General features: G+C 36.5%; 4 protein-coding genes across 10 annotated transcripts in view; 3 read left to right on the forward strand and 1 right to left on the reverse strand.

Moving 5' to 3' along the window:
* LOC109335783 (formate--tetrahydrofolate ligase-like) overlaps positions 1–3,110 on the forward strand; it is a 4,430-nt gene extending 1,320 nt beyond the window's left edge. For both annotated transcript variants that reach the window (XM_019571967.1, XM_019571966.1), the window contains 3 exons: positions 510–1,685; positions 2,193–2,339; positions 2,515–3,110. In XM_019571967.1, coding sequence (XP_019427512.1) covers positions 510–1,685; positions 2,193–2,339; positions 2,515–2,790 — 1,599 coding nt within the window. In that variant the 3' untranslated portion in view covers positions 2,791–3,110. The remainder of the gene's footprint in view (positions 1–509; positions 1,686–2,192; positions 2,340–2,514) is intronic.
* The window catches only part of LOC109335782 (transketolase, chloroplastic-like), a 27,721-nt gene extending 17,169 nt beyond the window's left edge, over positions 1–10,552 (reverse strand). For 2 of the 5 annotated variants that reach the window (XM_019571962.1, XM_019571963.1), the window contains exons 1-7: positions 9,871–10,551; positions 9,404–9,494; positions 9,203–9,308; positions 8,840–9,122; positions 8,478–8,626; positions 8,229–8,382; positions 7,008–8,000 (exon numbers count right to left, since the gene is read on the reverse strand). In XM_019571962.1, coding sequence (XP_019427507.1) covers positions 7,041–8,000; positions 8,229–8,382; positions 8,478–8,626; positions 8,840–9,122; positions 9,203–9,308; positions 9,404–9,494; positions 9,871–10,371 — 2,244 coding nt within the window. In that variant the 5' untranslated portion in view covers positions 10,372–10,551 and the 3' untranslated portion in view covers positions 7,008–7,040. Of the gene's footprint in view, positions 1–6,768; positions 8,001–8,228; positions 8,383–8,477; positions 8,627–8,839; positions 9,123–9,202; positions 9,309–9,403; positions 9,495–9,870 lie in introns of those variants that run through there. The other 3 variants (XM_019571965.1, XM_019571964.1, XM_019571961.1) reach the window with 3 other exon arrangements.
* On the forward strand, positions 3,690–6,381 carry LOC109335784 (protein trichome birefringence-like 1). Of its 2 annotated transcripts, XM_019571970.1 has the most exons (6): positions 3,690–4,066; positions 4,097–4,428; positions 4,763–4,955; positions 5,128–5,321; positions 5,488–5,646; positions 5,728–6,381. In XM_019571970.1, the coding sequence occupies exons 1-6, from the start codon at positions 3,743–3,745 to the stop codon at positions 6,083–6,085; spliced, it is 1,560 nt and encodes a 519-aa protein (XP_019427515.1). In that variant the 5' UTR covers positions 3,690–3,742; the 3' UTR covers positions 6,086–6,381. The 2 variants fall into 2 exon arrangements, with proteins under 2 accessions (XP_019427515.1, XP_019427514.1); XM_019571969.1 differs by having other exon boundaries at positions 3,690–4,428.
* Positions 10,945–15,214, forward strand: LOC109336703 (protoheme IX farnesyltransferase, mitochondrial). The gene is made up of 7 exons (XM_019573458.1): positions 10,945–11,181; positions 11,286–11,415; positions 11,696–11,833; positions 11,953–12,086; positions 13,032–13,157; positions 13,993–14,096; positions 14,635–15,214. The coding sequence occupies exons 1-7, from the start codon at positions 10,985–10,987 to the stop codon at positions 14,991–14,993; spliced, it is 1,188 nt and encodes a 395-aa protein (XP_019429003.1). The 5' UTR covers positions 10,945–10,984; the 3' UTR covers positions 14,994–15,214.

Raw genomic sequence — 16,159 nt, forward strand, 5'->3', positions numbered from 1 at the left:
TGGGTATTCTGAAGTTTCTTAACTCTAAATATGTCTTCTAATAATATTTACTTCTGTTCCAAGAAGTGATGCCTGCAGACTTTGCATCAAATTGATGGTAAACTATTAATTAGTGAATTGGTCTGAAACCTTTTTAAGTATTATTTATTTGTTTACTATCCTATGCCTCATGTATTGTTAATCATAAAGGCACACTTAATAACATTAAGTCTCTAGATCTTCTTAGGATATCCTTGCTTGGGCTGTTTCAGCATGGGGTCAGTGGATTTATTTTGAAATCTCTGAACATTTAATTTATCCAAAAGAAACAAATCTTTTCACTCTTTTCTGGAAGTATTTTCCCATGTTGTTTTTTTCCGGTATAGTCATCAGATGATTGTATGTGGGAATGGTTAATTCATCATTTAGGTCTTTCTCTCTTATGTGGTTCCATGAAATTAGTGGAAAATTGCAATTTAAGCCACATGTCAAGTTTATGCTGGATATAATCCATGTCATTTCTTTGCTAGGTTGTTACCTGTGTCCGTCAACCATCACAAGGACCTACTTTTGGAATCAAAGGAGGAGCAGCTGGTGGTGGTTATAGCCAAGTGATTCCCATGGATGAGTTCAATCTTCATCTAACAGGAGACATTCATGCTATAACTGCAGCTAACAATCTTCTAGCAGCTGCAATTGATACCCGAATGTTCCATGAGTCGACACAGTCAGATAAGGCTCTTTTTAACCGGTTATGTCCTCCAAATAAAGAAGGAAAAAGGAGATTTAGTGATGTCATGTTTAGTCGTCTTAATAAGCTTGGTATTTCAAAAACCAACCCAGATGATCTTACACCAGAAGAAGTAAATAAATTTGCTAGGCTTGATATTGATCAAAATGCAATTACGTGGAGGAGAGTAATGGACATCAATGACCGATTCTTGAGAAAGATTACTGTTGGCCAGGGACCAGATGAGAAAGGAATGGTAAGAGAAACAGCATTTGATATTTCAGTTGCTAGTGAGATCATGGCTGTTCTGGCGCTGACAACATCCTTAGCTGATATGCGAGAGAGGCTTGGGAAGATGGTAATCGGAAATAGCAAGAGTGGTGACCCTGTAACTGCTGATGATCTAGGCGTTGGAGGTGCTTTAACGGTTTTAATGAAGGATGCAATTAACCCGACCCTTATGCAGACTCTGGAAGGAACTCCTGTCCTTGTTCATGCAGGTCCTTTTGCAAATATTGCTCCTGGGAATTCTTCAATTGTGGCTGATAGGATTGCACTAAAATTGGTGGGACCAGGTGGATATGTAGTTACTGAAGCTGGTTTTGGTGCTGATATTGGAACTGAAAAGTTTATGAACATTAAGTGTCGATATAGTGGTTTGAAACCTCAATGTGCAATTATTGTGGCAACAATAAGGGCGCTAAAAATGCACGGTGGAGGGCCAGCAGTTGCTGCGGGTAAACCTCTTGACCATGCATATTTGACAGAAAATGTTGCTCTGGTTGAGGCTGGTTGTGAGAATCTGGCTCGACATATCGCAAATACAAAAGCTTATGGTGTGAATGTCTTAGTTGCTATCAACAAGTTTTCAACCGACACTGAAGCTGAACTAAATGCAGTTAGAAATGCATCTTTAGCTGCTGGGGCTTACGATGCTGTAATTTCTGACCATCATGCCCATGGTGGCAGAGGAGCAGTAAGTTCTTACTTCACAAGTCTTGGATTTTATTTAGCTAACATAGAAGCCAGATCTACCTTTTACCTTGGCACAAAAGTATGGAATATTTATAACCATAAGTACAAAGGAGAAAACAGAGGAACACAAGAATCAATATACCGCTGTTGATTAAGTTATGCTTAGGATATTTGAATATAAAATTTTACTCCATGCCTTCTGCATTTTTTAACCTGCTTGATGAACTGATTATCAAGTTGCCTCATTAGCCCATTATTCCATTAAAACCATTCACATGCCTGCTTAGTTACCGTCATACCTTTTAAATTTTGTATTGGATCAAGTAACTCAACGGTGCTTACAAATTTATCTATCACATGGTTTAGACTTCAAATTTTAAGCAAATGGAACAACTTCATGGCTACAATTAGCAGCAGAATTTAGTTTATATGCATGCATGTAAAAGGATACAATTTCTGTTAGAAATGGTATTTACTACTTGCCGAGGTTTGCTTTGTCATGATTCAGGTTGACTTGGGCATTGCAGTTCAAAAAGCTTGTGAGAATGTAGCACAGCCATTGAAGTTCCTATATCCTCTGGAAGCAGGTATAAAAGAGAAAATAGAGGCAATAGCAAAGTCCTATGGAGCCAGTGGCGTTGAGTATTCAGAGCAGGTGATCTCATCTCTTATATGGTTATGACAATTTACTTTAACTTCAGCACAATATTACCCTCTTTTATATTCCTAATCAATTGAATGCAAACACAAAAATTCTTCGTTTTTTTACTGTGTAATGGACACTCATTTTTGAGTTTTGATACCTAATGGCATTCTCATCTTCTAACCAGGCTGAGAAGCAGATTGAGATGTATACCAAGCAAGGATTTTCAGGACTTCCAATCTGCATGGCTAAGACACAGTACTCTTTCTCGGATAACGCTGCAGTGAAGGGAGCTCCATCTGGATTTATCTTACCAATAAGGGATGTAAGAGCAAGTATAGGAGCTGGATTTATTTATCCTTTAGTTGGAACAATGAGTACAATGCCAGGGCTTCCAACAAGACCATGCTTCTATGACATTGATCTTGATACAACAACCGGAGAAGTTATTGGTCTCTCTTAAGCCTCAAGTTCATGTTTGGAGGATGCTATTTATATATCGACTCACGAATTTCGTGAATGTCAGACACATTCTTCCTTGATGTTTTCGTAGTTTGTCTGGTTGGTGGTTCTGTAGGCTTAAAATGAGCATTTAAGAAGAAATTATGTCTTTCTTAGATCTATTTCTGAGACGTATAATGTAGTTGATGCTAACTTCTACTTCATAAAATTCAGCATGTAACAGGCACCCAAAATTCATGGAACATAAATGGGGTCAAAATCCCATAATATAATTAGGCTTGCATTTTAGTATCACACAGGAACTTGAAGATGATGCCTAAATGATTCAAATGTTTAATAGTAACATTTCTCTGCACACTAGTTCACTAAGAAGATGGTCTAATTTTGTTTTCATTGTTTTCAAGATATGTTACAACTTGTTTTTATCATAGGTTTAGTATATCCCAAGCTTACTATACTATGGTTTTCCTTGTACATATGACAAAAGGAGAAGCATGGATACACACAGATTCGGTCCAACACTCATTGTTGAAACATAATTAACAAGGTTGTAACACATAAATATAATGTTTATAAAGTAGGCCTGAATAAACACTGAAAAAAAGGGTGTAAAATTATAATTTTCCAAAATATGAACACATTAAAACAAAAACATAATAACAAAACCCCTTCTTCTCCAAATTCTTTATTATTAGAAATTTGTTTGCTGTTTAAACATGTTATAACATTACTTAATATGGCCATATAATCTTGGCCGGTTTTAGTTACATATGAAACTACTAAAACGGCTTGAACATAAATTTCTCTGTATCCTCCTTTTTTTCCTCATTGATAAGTTACAAAAAAAGACACGTACTATGTTAATATCTCCAAAAACAGAATAAGAACCTTACTATTATATATAACCCATTCATGTGGTTTTGTTCTCATTTTTTTACCCCTTCCTACATAACATGTCTGGTGTAGGAGGCACCATAATGGTTGATTCATCACATGGTTCAGGGAACCGTGTGCTTACAAGAACAGACTCCATGCTATTTTTTTCTTCTCCTAAAGGAGGAGTAGGTTTTGCTTATGGTTTTGCATGTGCTTCTGTTTTGTGTATGTTGTTCCTTGTTCTGAATCCTTCTGGCTATTATGTTCCTCCTACTAGATTCTCAAATAATAATAATAATAATAATAATTCTTCACGTGCATATCATCATTTTGCTCACTTTTTCACCACCAATATCTCTTCCTTTTCTGAACCCTCACACCATAATGATACTAGTGTCAATGTTAATAGTGTTAATGCCAGCATTACTCATGATAAAAGTTCTGAAAACAGTGCAAAAGTAGATGATCATGGTTCTTCTCAGATTTCTAGAAAGGAAGGTTCTGGGCTGGTCAAACCAAAGCATAACAAAAAAAGAAAGCATCATTCTCCTCAAAAGGGAATGCATTTGAAAAGAAAAGATTGGAGGAAGTTGAAGGATTGTGATTTTTTTGAAGGGTCATGGGTTAGAGATGATTCATACCCACTTTACAAAGCTGGCTCTTGTCCCTTAATAGATGAACCTTTTAACTGTGTCCTCAATGGTAGGAGTAGCAACCTTTTCGAGAAGTTCCGGTGGCAACCCAAGAATTGCAATATTCCAAGGTTATTTTTACTTTCCTGAAGTCATGTCAGCAATATATATGTCTAGGGAGGACTCAAAATAAAGTGCATGAAAATATGCCAAAGCTAATAATTAGCCCAAAGCCATGTTTCTAGATTTCAACTATAGTTAGTCTACGTTCGAAACTGCGGTATGCAATTGAAATTATGGTTTTAGAAGTCTCCTCAACTGCATTTTTGTTTACAATTGTGGTAAAAACATAACGTGACCATGCCCGCAATTTAGAACTTTGAAAGACAGCTAATTTTTCTAAGAGAGCATAGAGTGGTGAATTCTGTTTGCACTGTTGTAGCTTTTGATTCTTTTTTAATGCAGGTTAAATGGGAAGGACATGTTGGATTTACTGAGAGGAAAACGTTTAGTCTTTGTTGGTGATTCTCTCAATAGGAATATGTGGGAATCTCTTGTTTGTGCTCTTAGAAATTCAGTGGAGGATAAGAGCAAAGTTTTTGAAGTCTCTGGCAGAGAAGAATTTCGAACAGAAGGATCTTACTCTTTTATCTTCACAGTAAGATATAACTATTTTACTCCCTCATTATGTTCAAGATGAGATTCTTTATATATATATATATATATATATTCCCATTTATTTTTATGTAGTTAGCTAGTACTGCTATTTCTTACAGCTAAATAAATATCAGTGATCAAATTTAAGTACTTGTTGGTTAATGATTGAACAGGATTACAATTGTTCAATTGAGTTCTTTCGTTCGCCGTTTCTTGTTCAAGAGTGGGAGATTCCAGACCAGAAAGGAACAATGAAAGAAACACTCCGGCTTGATTTGGTTGAGAGATCTTGTGATAAGTACAAAGATGCAGATATTTTGATCTTCAACACAGGTCACTGGTGGACTCATGAAAAAAGAACTGAAGGGTAATGTTGCTTTTCTTTCTCCCTTTTTGTTGGTAGAAGTGATATCTATTCCGCGCATGTTTCCGACAGACAAGATTATAGATCAATGCATGATCTTTCTACTCAATTGAAAATGATTTAGATTTAGTGGAAAATTAAGATGAGAAAGTTTATATGCAACTTGCAGGAAGGAATACTATCAAGAAGGAGACTACATCCATGGAAAACTGAATGTTGAGGAAGCATTTCATAAAGCTTTGTCGACATGGTCAAGATGGGTGGATACCAATGTTGATCCTAACAAAACTAAAGTTTTCTTCAGGGGTTATTCTCCTTCTCACTTCAGGTAAAATATGAGAGCACTTTGTTCAGCTAATGCTTTTGATTTATGACTCTATTATATGATCACCTTTACTGCTATATACAGGGGTGCTGAGTGGGATTCCGGTGGCCGGTGTGAGAATGAGACTGAACCAATGAAAAACGAGTCTGATTTGTCAGAGCAACCTTCAATGATGAGAACCATCGAGTCAGTAATTAAGGAAATGAAGCATCCAGTCTTCTACTTGAACATCACTAAAATGACCGACTTTCGTATCGATGCGCATCCTTCCATGTACAGAAGCTTTAATATGACTGAAGAGACAAAAAGTTATATGCTCAAACACCAGGATTGTAGCCACTGGTGTCTTCCTGGTGTTCCCGACACGTGGAACGAACTAGTGTATGCACACCTTTTATTCAGCATGGATAGAAACAAGGGCAATCTACAAAAAAAATCTTGATCTAGCAATGTTGCATGCACAACTCCAAGGTGCACATAACCTCAAATTATAGTATCTGAGGTGACTGAATTAGAGTGTATTGGTGCAGAATAGGAGGTAGGATTAGTTGTAGTCTTATAAACATAAACTGATGTGAGTGTGTGTGGATAAACTCATTATTTTTATCCACTGTTGAAATGTACACCAGTATATACTTCATTTTATATTTGTCAAATTATTTATAGGTTCACAATATAAATTTAGTTACCTAGTTGTGTTTGTGTCTATACAATTTGTAAAAGAATGCTTAACTCTTACAAATATTCTTACATGTTATTCTTCATTTCTAATTCTCTCTCAAAAGCTAGAATCAGGAACAATGAATTCAAGGAAGTTAGGAAGGGAATTATAGAAGTCTTCTATTTCTTATTTTATCAGAACTAATGCTATAATATCTACTCCCAGTCACGAACCCCCAAATGGATTAGTTCCTTACCCAAAGGCAACATTTCAAGATCAAAGTTCTGGAACATACATTATCCAAAGAACAAGGATTTAGATTTGTCTGATTTCAAATACTTACCTACACTGATTAAGTAAAATTTCTAGCAATTTTTTTAATCTAATCCTGCCTTTTCAGACAAAAGAATATAGTAAAGATTTAAACTAGATCCTTGAAATAAAAGCATTAGAGAAGGATATAATTCTTCCAAGAAGCCATATCTGACGATATTTAAACAAGTGATAGAGTGAGGATCACTGAATTCAACTACATCACAGTGCAAAATTCACCAGCCAAAATAGTTGTTACAAATTCATACAACTTCTTCAATTCAACTCATCCTTTAATTTATGTTTCTCCTCTGATTATCATATGCAAGAGCAATCTAATATTCCTTATTGTGGCGAAGGTGATTTATCAAGCAACAGATCTGTAATAAACGAGAAAGGAAAAAAAGGAGGGGGAACAATAGATCTAGGAAAGTTCTTTGGCAGCAGCGATAACAGCTTCCTTGGTGATACCAAACTCCTTGTATATTTTTCCTGCTGGAGCACTTGCTCCAAATCGATCAATGCCGATGGCTTTTCCCTTGCTTCCAACAATCTTTCCCCAACCGAATGTTGTTGCTGCCTCAATGCTAACTCTAGCTGTTACAGCAGCAGGGAGAACACTTTCCTTGTACTCATCTGATTGGTCATCAAAAAGTTCCCAGCTAACAAAAGAAACAACTCTAACAGCTTTCCCTTCCTTCCTTAGATCCTCGGCAGCAGCGGCAGCAATTTCCAACTCAGAACCAGTTCCAATCAAAATAACATCAGGCTTGTTACCTGATGAGTTGTCTGATATGGTGTAGCCACCCTTCTCAACTCCCTCAATAGAAGTTCCTGCGAGGTTAGGCAACTTTTGCCTTGAGAGTGCAATAATCGAGGGCCTCTTCCTGTTAACCACGGCAACTTTGTATGATCCAGCAGTTTCATTACCATCAGCTGGACGTAGCATCAGAATATTTGGCATTGCTCGGAAGCTTGATAAATGCTCTATCGGCTGATGAGTCGGGCCATCCTCACCAAGTCCAATCGAGTCATGAGTCATAACATAAATAACTCTAGCTTCAGACAGGGCAGAAATCCTTATGGCAGCTCTCATGTAGTCAGTGAAGACAAAGAAAGTTGCACAGTACGGAATGAATCCAGGGCTGTGAAGAGCAATACCATTGCAAATTGCTCCCATTCCGTGTTCTCTAACACCAAATCTAATATTGCGCTCTTCAGGAGTATCCTTTTGGAAATCACCAAAGGATTTCAATAGGGTCATGTTGGAAGAGGCAAGATCTGCACTGCCACCAATCAGACCAGGAAGAACCTTAACAAGGGCATTCAGATTTTGCTGAGACAGATTTCTTGTAGCATCAGCAGGGATCTCTGGAGTGTATGTCTGAAAGTTGAAATCAAATTTCAACATGATTTGATACGAGTCAAGTTTTATGTACCTTAAAATCTTTTAAGGATGTGCAGGCATGAGGCAGAAGCGTGATGACAAGCATGCTATATAATACAAACTTTAAAACTTTTTTGACATTATGTTTATGCTATCATGCAACTAGTAAGGAAATACTCAAGATAGAGATCAAGCGGAACCTATAAGTTAGCCATTTTAACTCACCGGAAGTGCTTTCTCCCAACCAACAGGGAATTCACCACTGATAATATACTTTAGCTCTGTAGCTTCCTCCTTGTATTTCTTTTCATATTCAGCAAACTTAGCATTCCATTCAGCTTCAACTGCAGCGCCCTCAGGGGTGTGGCGACTCCAATGCCTATGGATAGTTAAGCGTATTTCGTTAAAGACCATGAGAAAATCTCAAGTATATCAGGCATTAAACAAAAAATATCCCCAAATCCATATCCATACTTTTTAACATCTTCAGGAACATGGAATGGCTCATATGGCCATCCAAGATTTTTCCTTGTAGCATCCACTTCTTTAGCACCCAATGCACTTCCGTGAACACTGTAGGAGTTAGACTTGTTTGGAGAACCGTATCCGATGGTAGTGGTTACCTGTCAAAAAAATAATAGCGATATGATATGACCAATATCAAAGCTGAATCTAACTGATATAATACCCCCAAAAAAGCAATTGGTATCAAAATGTTTTACTTTCTCACCTATCACTTTGAGCTACTTTGATTAGTATAATCAACCCAGGTCATATATATGATGGATTGGATAAATAAATCCATTTACTTCAATCTATGATTTCAAGTAACTAACCTTGATCAAAGTTGGTTTGTCTTTGACAGTCTTTGCTTCCTTAATGGCTGCACGAATTTCATCGTAGCCCGTATTTCCATTCTTTACCCAAATTACATGCCATCCAAGTCCCTCGAAACGTTTATCAACACTCTCAGTGAATGCAATTTCAGTGTCACCATCAATGGAAATGTGGTTGTCATCATAGAAAGCAATAAGCTTTCCTAGACCCCAGTGGCCAGCAAGTGAGGCTGCTTCATTAGAAATTCCCTCCATTTGACAACCATCACCCAATATAACATACCTGCAGGAAAAACAAACATCATCAGTAAAACGCGAGCCGAGTTAGACACTGATAAAGAGCTTAAGATGTAGTAAGCCAACGTGTAATGGTCAACAATCTCGCTATCAGGCTTGTTAAATCGAGCAGCCAAGTGCTTCTCAGCAAGTGCCAATCCAACAGCATTTGCAATCCCCTGACCCAGAGGGCCTGAACAAAATATAATTAAAAGGACTATTAAGATAACAGAACACAAGAAAAGGCTCATTCATGGTAACATAAACTAGAGAGAAATGATATCTGACCTGTGGTAACTTCAATTCCAATTGTCTCAAAGTTCTCAGGATGTCCAGGAGTTCTGCTACCCCATTGTCTGAAACTCTTCAAATCCTCCTCCTATTATTTAACCACCCAACACAACAAATCCAGTTTAGAACATCATATAAAATTTTGGTGGGGATATATCATCAAATTAAAGTACTATTATGCACCATCAAATTCTACAATTATCACTGATATTTTGACATGTATGATTTAATTATTTTAATAGTAAGACAAAAAATAACAATCTTTACTTATTTGTCAAAATATGATTGATAATTGTAGAAGTAAGCAAAATTACTTCACTAATCAATGCAATGCTAAAAATTAAACAGATGGAACATCACAGTATTACAAATGCAGGTGACATGAACAGATCACAAATATGAAACATGAGATATGGATAATATACACTATAAGATGAAAAGAAAGAGAAGGAAAAGTGAGTAACCAGAACACTGTCATAACCAGCAAGGTGAAGAAGAGCATACTGGAGCATGCAGCCATGTCCAGCAGACAAAACGAATCGGTCACGGTTGAACCAAGTTGGGTTTTTAGGATTATACCTCATGATCTCATCATAGAGTATATGACCCATTGGAGCACAACCCATTGGAAGACCAGGGTGACCTGAGTTAGCCTTCTCAACTGCATCAATAGAAAGGAACCTGATAGTGTTGATGGATTTCTCAACTAAAGAAACTTCAGTGGTCTTGTCCAATGTCTCAACAGCACTGGCTCTAACAGAACCAACCCTTCTACGTGAGGAGTTGGAGCTATATGTCTTGCATGGTGAAGAAGTGGAAGAAGAATGTGACCTGAGAGTAGAAAATGGTGGAAGGGAGAGAGTGGAAGTAGAGAGTGAAAGACGGTCTGAAGAAGGGTTGAAGCAGCCATGCACAGCACGTGCTAAAAGAGCTTGAGATAGATGAAGAGAGGAAGAAGAAGCCATGAATAATTCTTCACTTGGTGTAGTGAAGAATAAGAGTTTGTGTGAGTTATGAGAGGAAAAAAGAGATGATGAGTGATGTATAGATTGATGAATGTTTAGGTCCACAGGTTGTGGAAAATCTCAATCTCAGCCTGTGTTTATGGCTAGCTGCTTCTTACTTATCTATCTCTCAATCACTGCCAACCAACTATAAAAGATAATAAAACTATGATAATCTTATATATTCAACACAGGATATAATAGCATATTCCAATTTCATTGTCCCTTGTGTTTTTTTCGTCATCACAACATAACACAACACACATGTCACATTTTTAATGGCGAGAGGAGATAAATTATCTCCTAATATGAGGAGATACATTATTCTCTTTGATTGATTCATTGACATATTATTTATGTATAAAACATTTATAATGATAGAATATAGATATTTCACTCATATATTAATTTCACTAACTTTGCTATTATCGGCCCATTTGAAAGTACACAGGCCAGAAAGCCCATAACAATACAGTTATTATGGGCCAGATGAGGCCCAAAAAGAGCAATCGATTTGGTGAAGAATTTGTTATTGCTTATCGTTCCCATCGATTTTGATTTGGTTACAGCAACGATGTTTCGTAGGAGTTTTGTGAAGAGCTTCTGTTCCAAAATCGCGAATTATCAAAAATTCAATCATCATCAACATCGTGGTTATTCTACTTCAGATCTTTCAGTTTCTTCAGCTTCTAACAAAACCACGACCGATTTGGTTTCCTTGACCCGCCACTATGCTACATGCTACTGGCAACTTTCCAAAGCTCGTCTTAGGTTTTTTTTTTATCCCTTTTCGTTATTTCATTATTTTTATTTTAATTCTATTTTGTGATATTTTGATATTAATTGATTAAACAATTTTTTAAACTGAATTTCAGTATGCTTGTGGTTGCAACATCGGGGACTGGATTTGTGTTAGGGAGTAATGGTGCGGTTGATCTCTCTGCACTTTCTTTGACTTGCATCGGTACAATGATGGTTGCTTCATCTGCTAACTCTTTAAATCAGGTTCCTTCCTCACCACAATATTGATTTTATTATTATTGTCAGGGTTTTAGATTACGGTTTCGGTAGCGGAAACTTCGAAATCCTTGACATTTCGGACAATTGTAGGCATCGATGTGGTCGCAATTGCTGTCACTATACGGATATGATTTAGGCGACTCCCAAAACCTTACATATTGGGGTCTGTGGTGGTTGCACACCTAGATTTAAAACCTTGATTATTGTTGTTATTGTATGCTGCTTTGTTGTTAAAGGTGTGTGCTTTTTTTTGTTACTTCTTTAGGTGTTTGAGATAAAAAATGATGCCAAAATGAAGAGAACAGTCCAAAGGCCATTACCCTCGGGACGCATTTCAAAGCCCCATGCACTCGCGTGGGCATCATCTGTTGGTTTAGGTGGCACAGCTCTGCTAGCAACACAGGTAGTGAATTTCATTTGCTTACTTGTCCTATTATAGACCTTTCAATCTATTATACCAAATTATTCATGTACTCTGAGTGGAGGGACTAACATAGCAGCTTTATGACAAGGTTGTTCCAGACTAATATGTTAGCTGCTGGGCTTGCTGCTTCCAACCTCGTTTTGTATGCATTTGTATATACTCCACTGAAGCAGATTCATCCTGTAAATACATGGGTGGGGGCTGTTGTCGGTGCTATTCCACCACTTTTGGGGTAAATTTCTCTACAACTTTTCTTTTCTATCTATATATGTGTGTGTGTGTGTGGCTCTGTGTGTTTGTGTGTGCAAAAGTAATACAGTTGATTAATTTTTTGATTGTGTGAAATGTAAAATTCATCTGAAGCTGCTCCACCCAAGGTTCTGTGGAGAGTAAATTTTTGGTCATCTTGTAATAATCAGACCTTTTCATAGTCTCAACCAAACACGAAAGATGAAAATAAGAAAAAATTGAGTATAGAATTATATATTTTTTATCATGTTATACTTAATTAAATGCCAGCCCCCAGTTACATCTTGCATATCGGTTGTGAAGTAGAGAGCCCACTCATAAAAGCCAGACTGCCTATGTGGGAAAGCCTCTACTTTAAAACCCCAAACCGATAAGGGAGGAGTGCTCTTGTATCACTATCACTTTTATGTCATGGAGTCCTCTCTGGGTGTGCTGTGTTGTGCGAGTGTGCATACTCTGTCATGAGTGAGCATGCTTAATTATATTGATCTTGTCTGCTTGATTTCAAATGTATCTCCTGTATTCTCCCTGTGGTAGGGATACTCAATATTTTCAACGATGGTATTTTGTTGTACCTTCCCATAACCAAAGAAATTTATTTAACTCATGTGTTGAGTTTTGATTGCTCAGAGTATTAATAGCGCTGAGTAGTTGCCAAAATTTCTTGTAAATCTTTATCTCTTCTTTTTGTTGGGTGTTTCCTATTGAAAGGGACAACAAATTGCGAGTCTAATGTCATTAATGAGTGATATTCTGATATAATCTACAATTCAATGCCTACCCTCCTGAAAATGAGCTTAAAATCCTTAAATTCTTTTGAAGTTGACCTAGTCATTTTTTCTATTCTATTTTTGCTCTATTCTCATTTTTGTATGTCATGTACTCGTATTTTATTCTGCCCCTCACTTGTTTTTTTGTTGATTTTCAGATGGGCTGCAGCTTCAGGTGATATTTCACTGAATGGACTAATTCTTCCCGCTGCTTTGTATTTTTGGCAGTTACCACATTTTATGGCCCTTGCCTATATGTGCCGTGATGACTATGCTGCAGGAGGGTATGCTCGTATACCTTTGTGATGTTAAAATTTTGGTTAAAATTTGGTCCCGATAATTCACATCTTTCTTTCTTATCCCTAACTCCCGATGCTTCAAACTTTTTAAACAAGTCTCCTAACTGCAAATGTTTTCAAATTAGTTGTTGATATTAGGTGAAAGTGATGTGGCTAATGGGATGTTGACATGCCTACTGTAGGATAACCTTTGACTGTGAATAGTTTTTTTCTAATAGCAGACTAATTTAAAAACATTTACGATTAGGAAAACTCTTTCAAGGAGAAATTTTAAGTATAGGACTAACTTGAAAATTTTAACTAGCTTTTTAACCTAAAATTTTGTTCTATGTGACTGCTTTGGTGCTTGCTTGATGCAAAATTTGTTTATGTGGTGGATACCTCTGTTCAAGACCCACCTATATACTTAACTACATTCAAGATTAGTTTTGCATCAAGCAAGCACCAAAGCACATCATTTTTAACTTGCTTTGTTGAAGACATGCCTTCTTCTAGCTTATACTTAACTACATTCAAGACCCACCTATAATTTTTTGTGCTTGTAAACAAAGCACTTGATTGCTCTGATACCAAACCTGGTTCTGGATAACATTTATGTTTTTTTAACTATAAGGGCTCAATTACAAATTTTCAACTAAGGATGCATGTCAAAGTTTCTAGCAAGTATATATTACAAATAGATTAGTTTAATGAAACAATGATTTGGATTTTGTTACCCTGATTGATGCACAAGGTTGATGGTCTGCATAGCTTTCATTCAATTACTGTGGTCTAGACTATACTATATGACATCTTTTCTTATTTTGTGCTGCAAATTTAGGTTTAAGATGTTCTCTCTTGCTGATGCATCTGGGCGTAGAACATCATTGGTCGCCTTGAGGAACTCAATATATCTAATCCCATTGGGGTTCTTGGCTTATGATTGTGAGTAGATGTTTTTTTCCTACTATAAATTCTTCTTTGATTGGTACCTTATAAGTTTTCCTTTGAAGTCAACACCTTGTGATGAATTTCTTCTTTAATAAGATGACCTATGTAATTTACTAAATTGTATGAGTTTTTGATAATAATGCTATATAATGATAAAATAAAAGAATAAGTTATGATTCTAGCCATGGGAGTAGACAGAGTCAACAACAAAGAATAAACTAAGTGTGTTTAGTTTTGTTAATAATGAAGTTGTCATTGTCTTGGCTATAAACTATTTAAGACTGTTTTCATATGTTTTGTTCAGAAAGACATTTATTAGAAGCTGATACATTTGTCCTAAGGACACAAAAAGTTTGTTTATAAGAATATAACTGTTAAAAGTGACGATATACGCCATTTAAATTGCATCGCTTGTCAGTAAGTAGACTGTTGAAATTTAAGAAAGATTCAGTTTTAATTTAGTATGTAAAAGAAGTGAATGTTTTGGTGAGAAGGAGGATCTTGAGACTCATGTTGCTGTATCTGTCAACAGGGGGTTTGGCTTCTGAATGGTTTTGTCTAGAGTCCACCATACTTACACTTGCAATAAGTGCTACAGCATTTTCTTTTTATAGAGACCGTACTAGAGAAAAAGCTAGAAGAATGTTCCATGCCAGTCTTCTCTATCTTCCTGTGTTTATGTCTGGGCTTCTAGTTCACCGTCGTTCTGATAACCCACAGCTCGTTGAAGACGCTGCTGCGAGTTTTGTGAAGTCCAATGCATACCCTTCGAAATCATTAGAGGTGGAGGATAAAAATAATAAACAGAAGAGCAGAGGGAAGAAGACACGTCCACCTGTAGCCTATGCCTCTGTTGCACCTTTTCCTTTTTTGCCAGTTCCTTATGTATGATGACTCAACATTTTCATATGAAGTTTTGGTTGATCGATATATTCATTGAAATTGCATTTCTGCATGGTTATTCATGCCGTCAAGGTTGTTTTATGTTTCCATTAAAGATTGCAGAAGCATCAGTAATATGAAATAAATTATAGCTTGATACTTGCATCAGTAATCTGAAATAAATTGTAGTTTGATGCTTGCATCATTAATGAATGTTTAACAATATATGTGATTAGTTCTTTTCTCTGCTATTTCTCTTTAAATTAATCTTGTTTTTTTTTAGTCATTTTGTCGAGGTGAATTTAGAGAATAGGATTCTGTAGTGCGAATGGATCTCTTATTGGGTTTTGTTATTAGAAGAAACTGAGATTCTCTGTTCAGTGAGAAAATGATGGTGTATTCATCTTTAGATCATAAAGCTGCAAAACAGTTCAAAAATTTAGTGTTGGTTGCTTATGAAGGAAAAGAAACAGCTGATAGAAGATTATGTAATCTCCTTTGGATTATTATATACTGACCAATTAAATGGAAGATTATGGAGTAGATTAGTAGAGTAGTTTATTCATGCATGAGAGTTCAAGTACTGTGTAAGGTTAATGGTTGCAGGGGTGGCCCAATGGTAAACCCAACAAGTCTTTAGGCCCCAAAATTACTTGGTAATATTCCCTGCTTAAAAGGGCCTCATTTTATACATGAGGGTTTAATGGTTTATTCCCTCACGATTTTCTGGTCTTACTAGGCCCTAGAAATATTGGAGAATTTGATAATACTATTTATTTTATTGAGGCCTACAAAATCATTGGGGTTCTGAATCTTTGGTTGCCACCTGCTGCTAAGAGGATAGCAAGTTGGATTGTGATATGACAAGTTCAGGTGACAATAGTTGTGAAGAAGCACTGAATGCTAAGCATAAAATAGAAAACTTGTAGAAGCAAGTGTAATACCCTAGAATACATAAAAATGAAATCAGAGAATTTCAAAGCACAGAATCTGCATCTGGGTGATCGAAAGATGACAATTTTTACCCATAAAATTTAAAGATAAGTGTACAAAGGATGAAACTTTTGGTGACTTGTTCAAGGAAGCAGCAGAGTCAGCTAAACATTGAAGAAGAGAGATAGGCTAGGGAGGAAATGGGCATGACTAAAAACACATTTTTTTCAATGGTGAAAGAG

The sequence above is a fragment of the Lupinus angustifolius genome, chromosome LG20 (assembly GCF_001865875.1).
Source record: "Lupinus angustifolius cultivar Tanjil chromosome LG20, LupAngTanjil_v1.0, whole genome shotgun sequence".
NCBI lineage: Eukaryota > Viridiplantae > Streptophyta > Magnoliopsida > Fabales > Fabaceae > Lupinus > Lupinus angustifolius.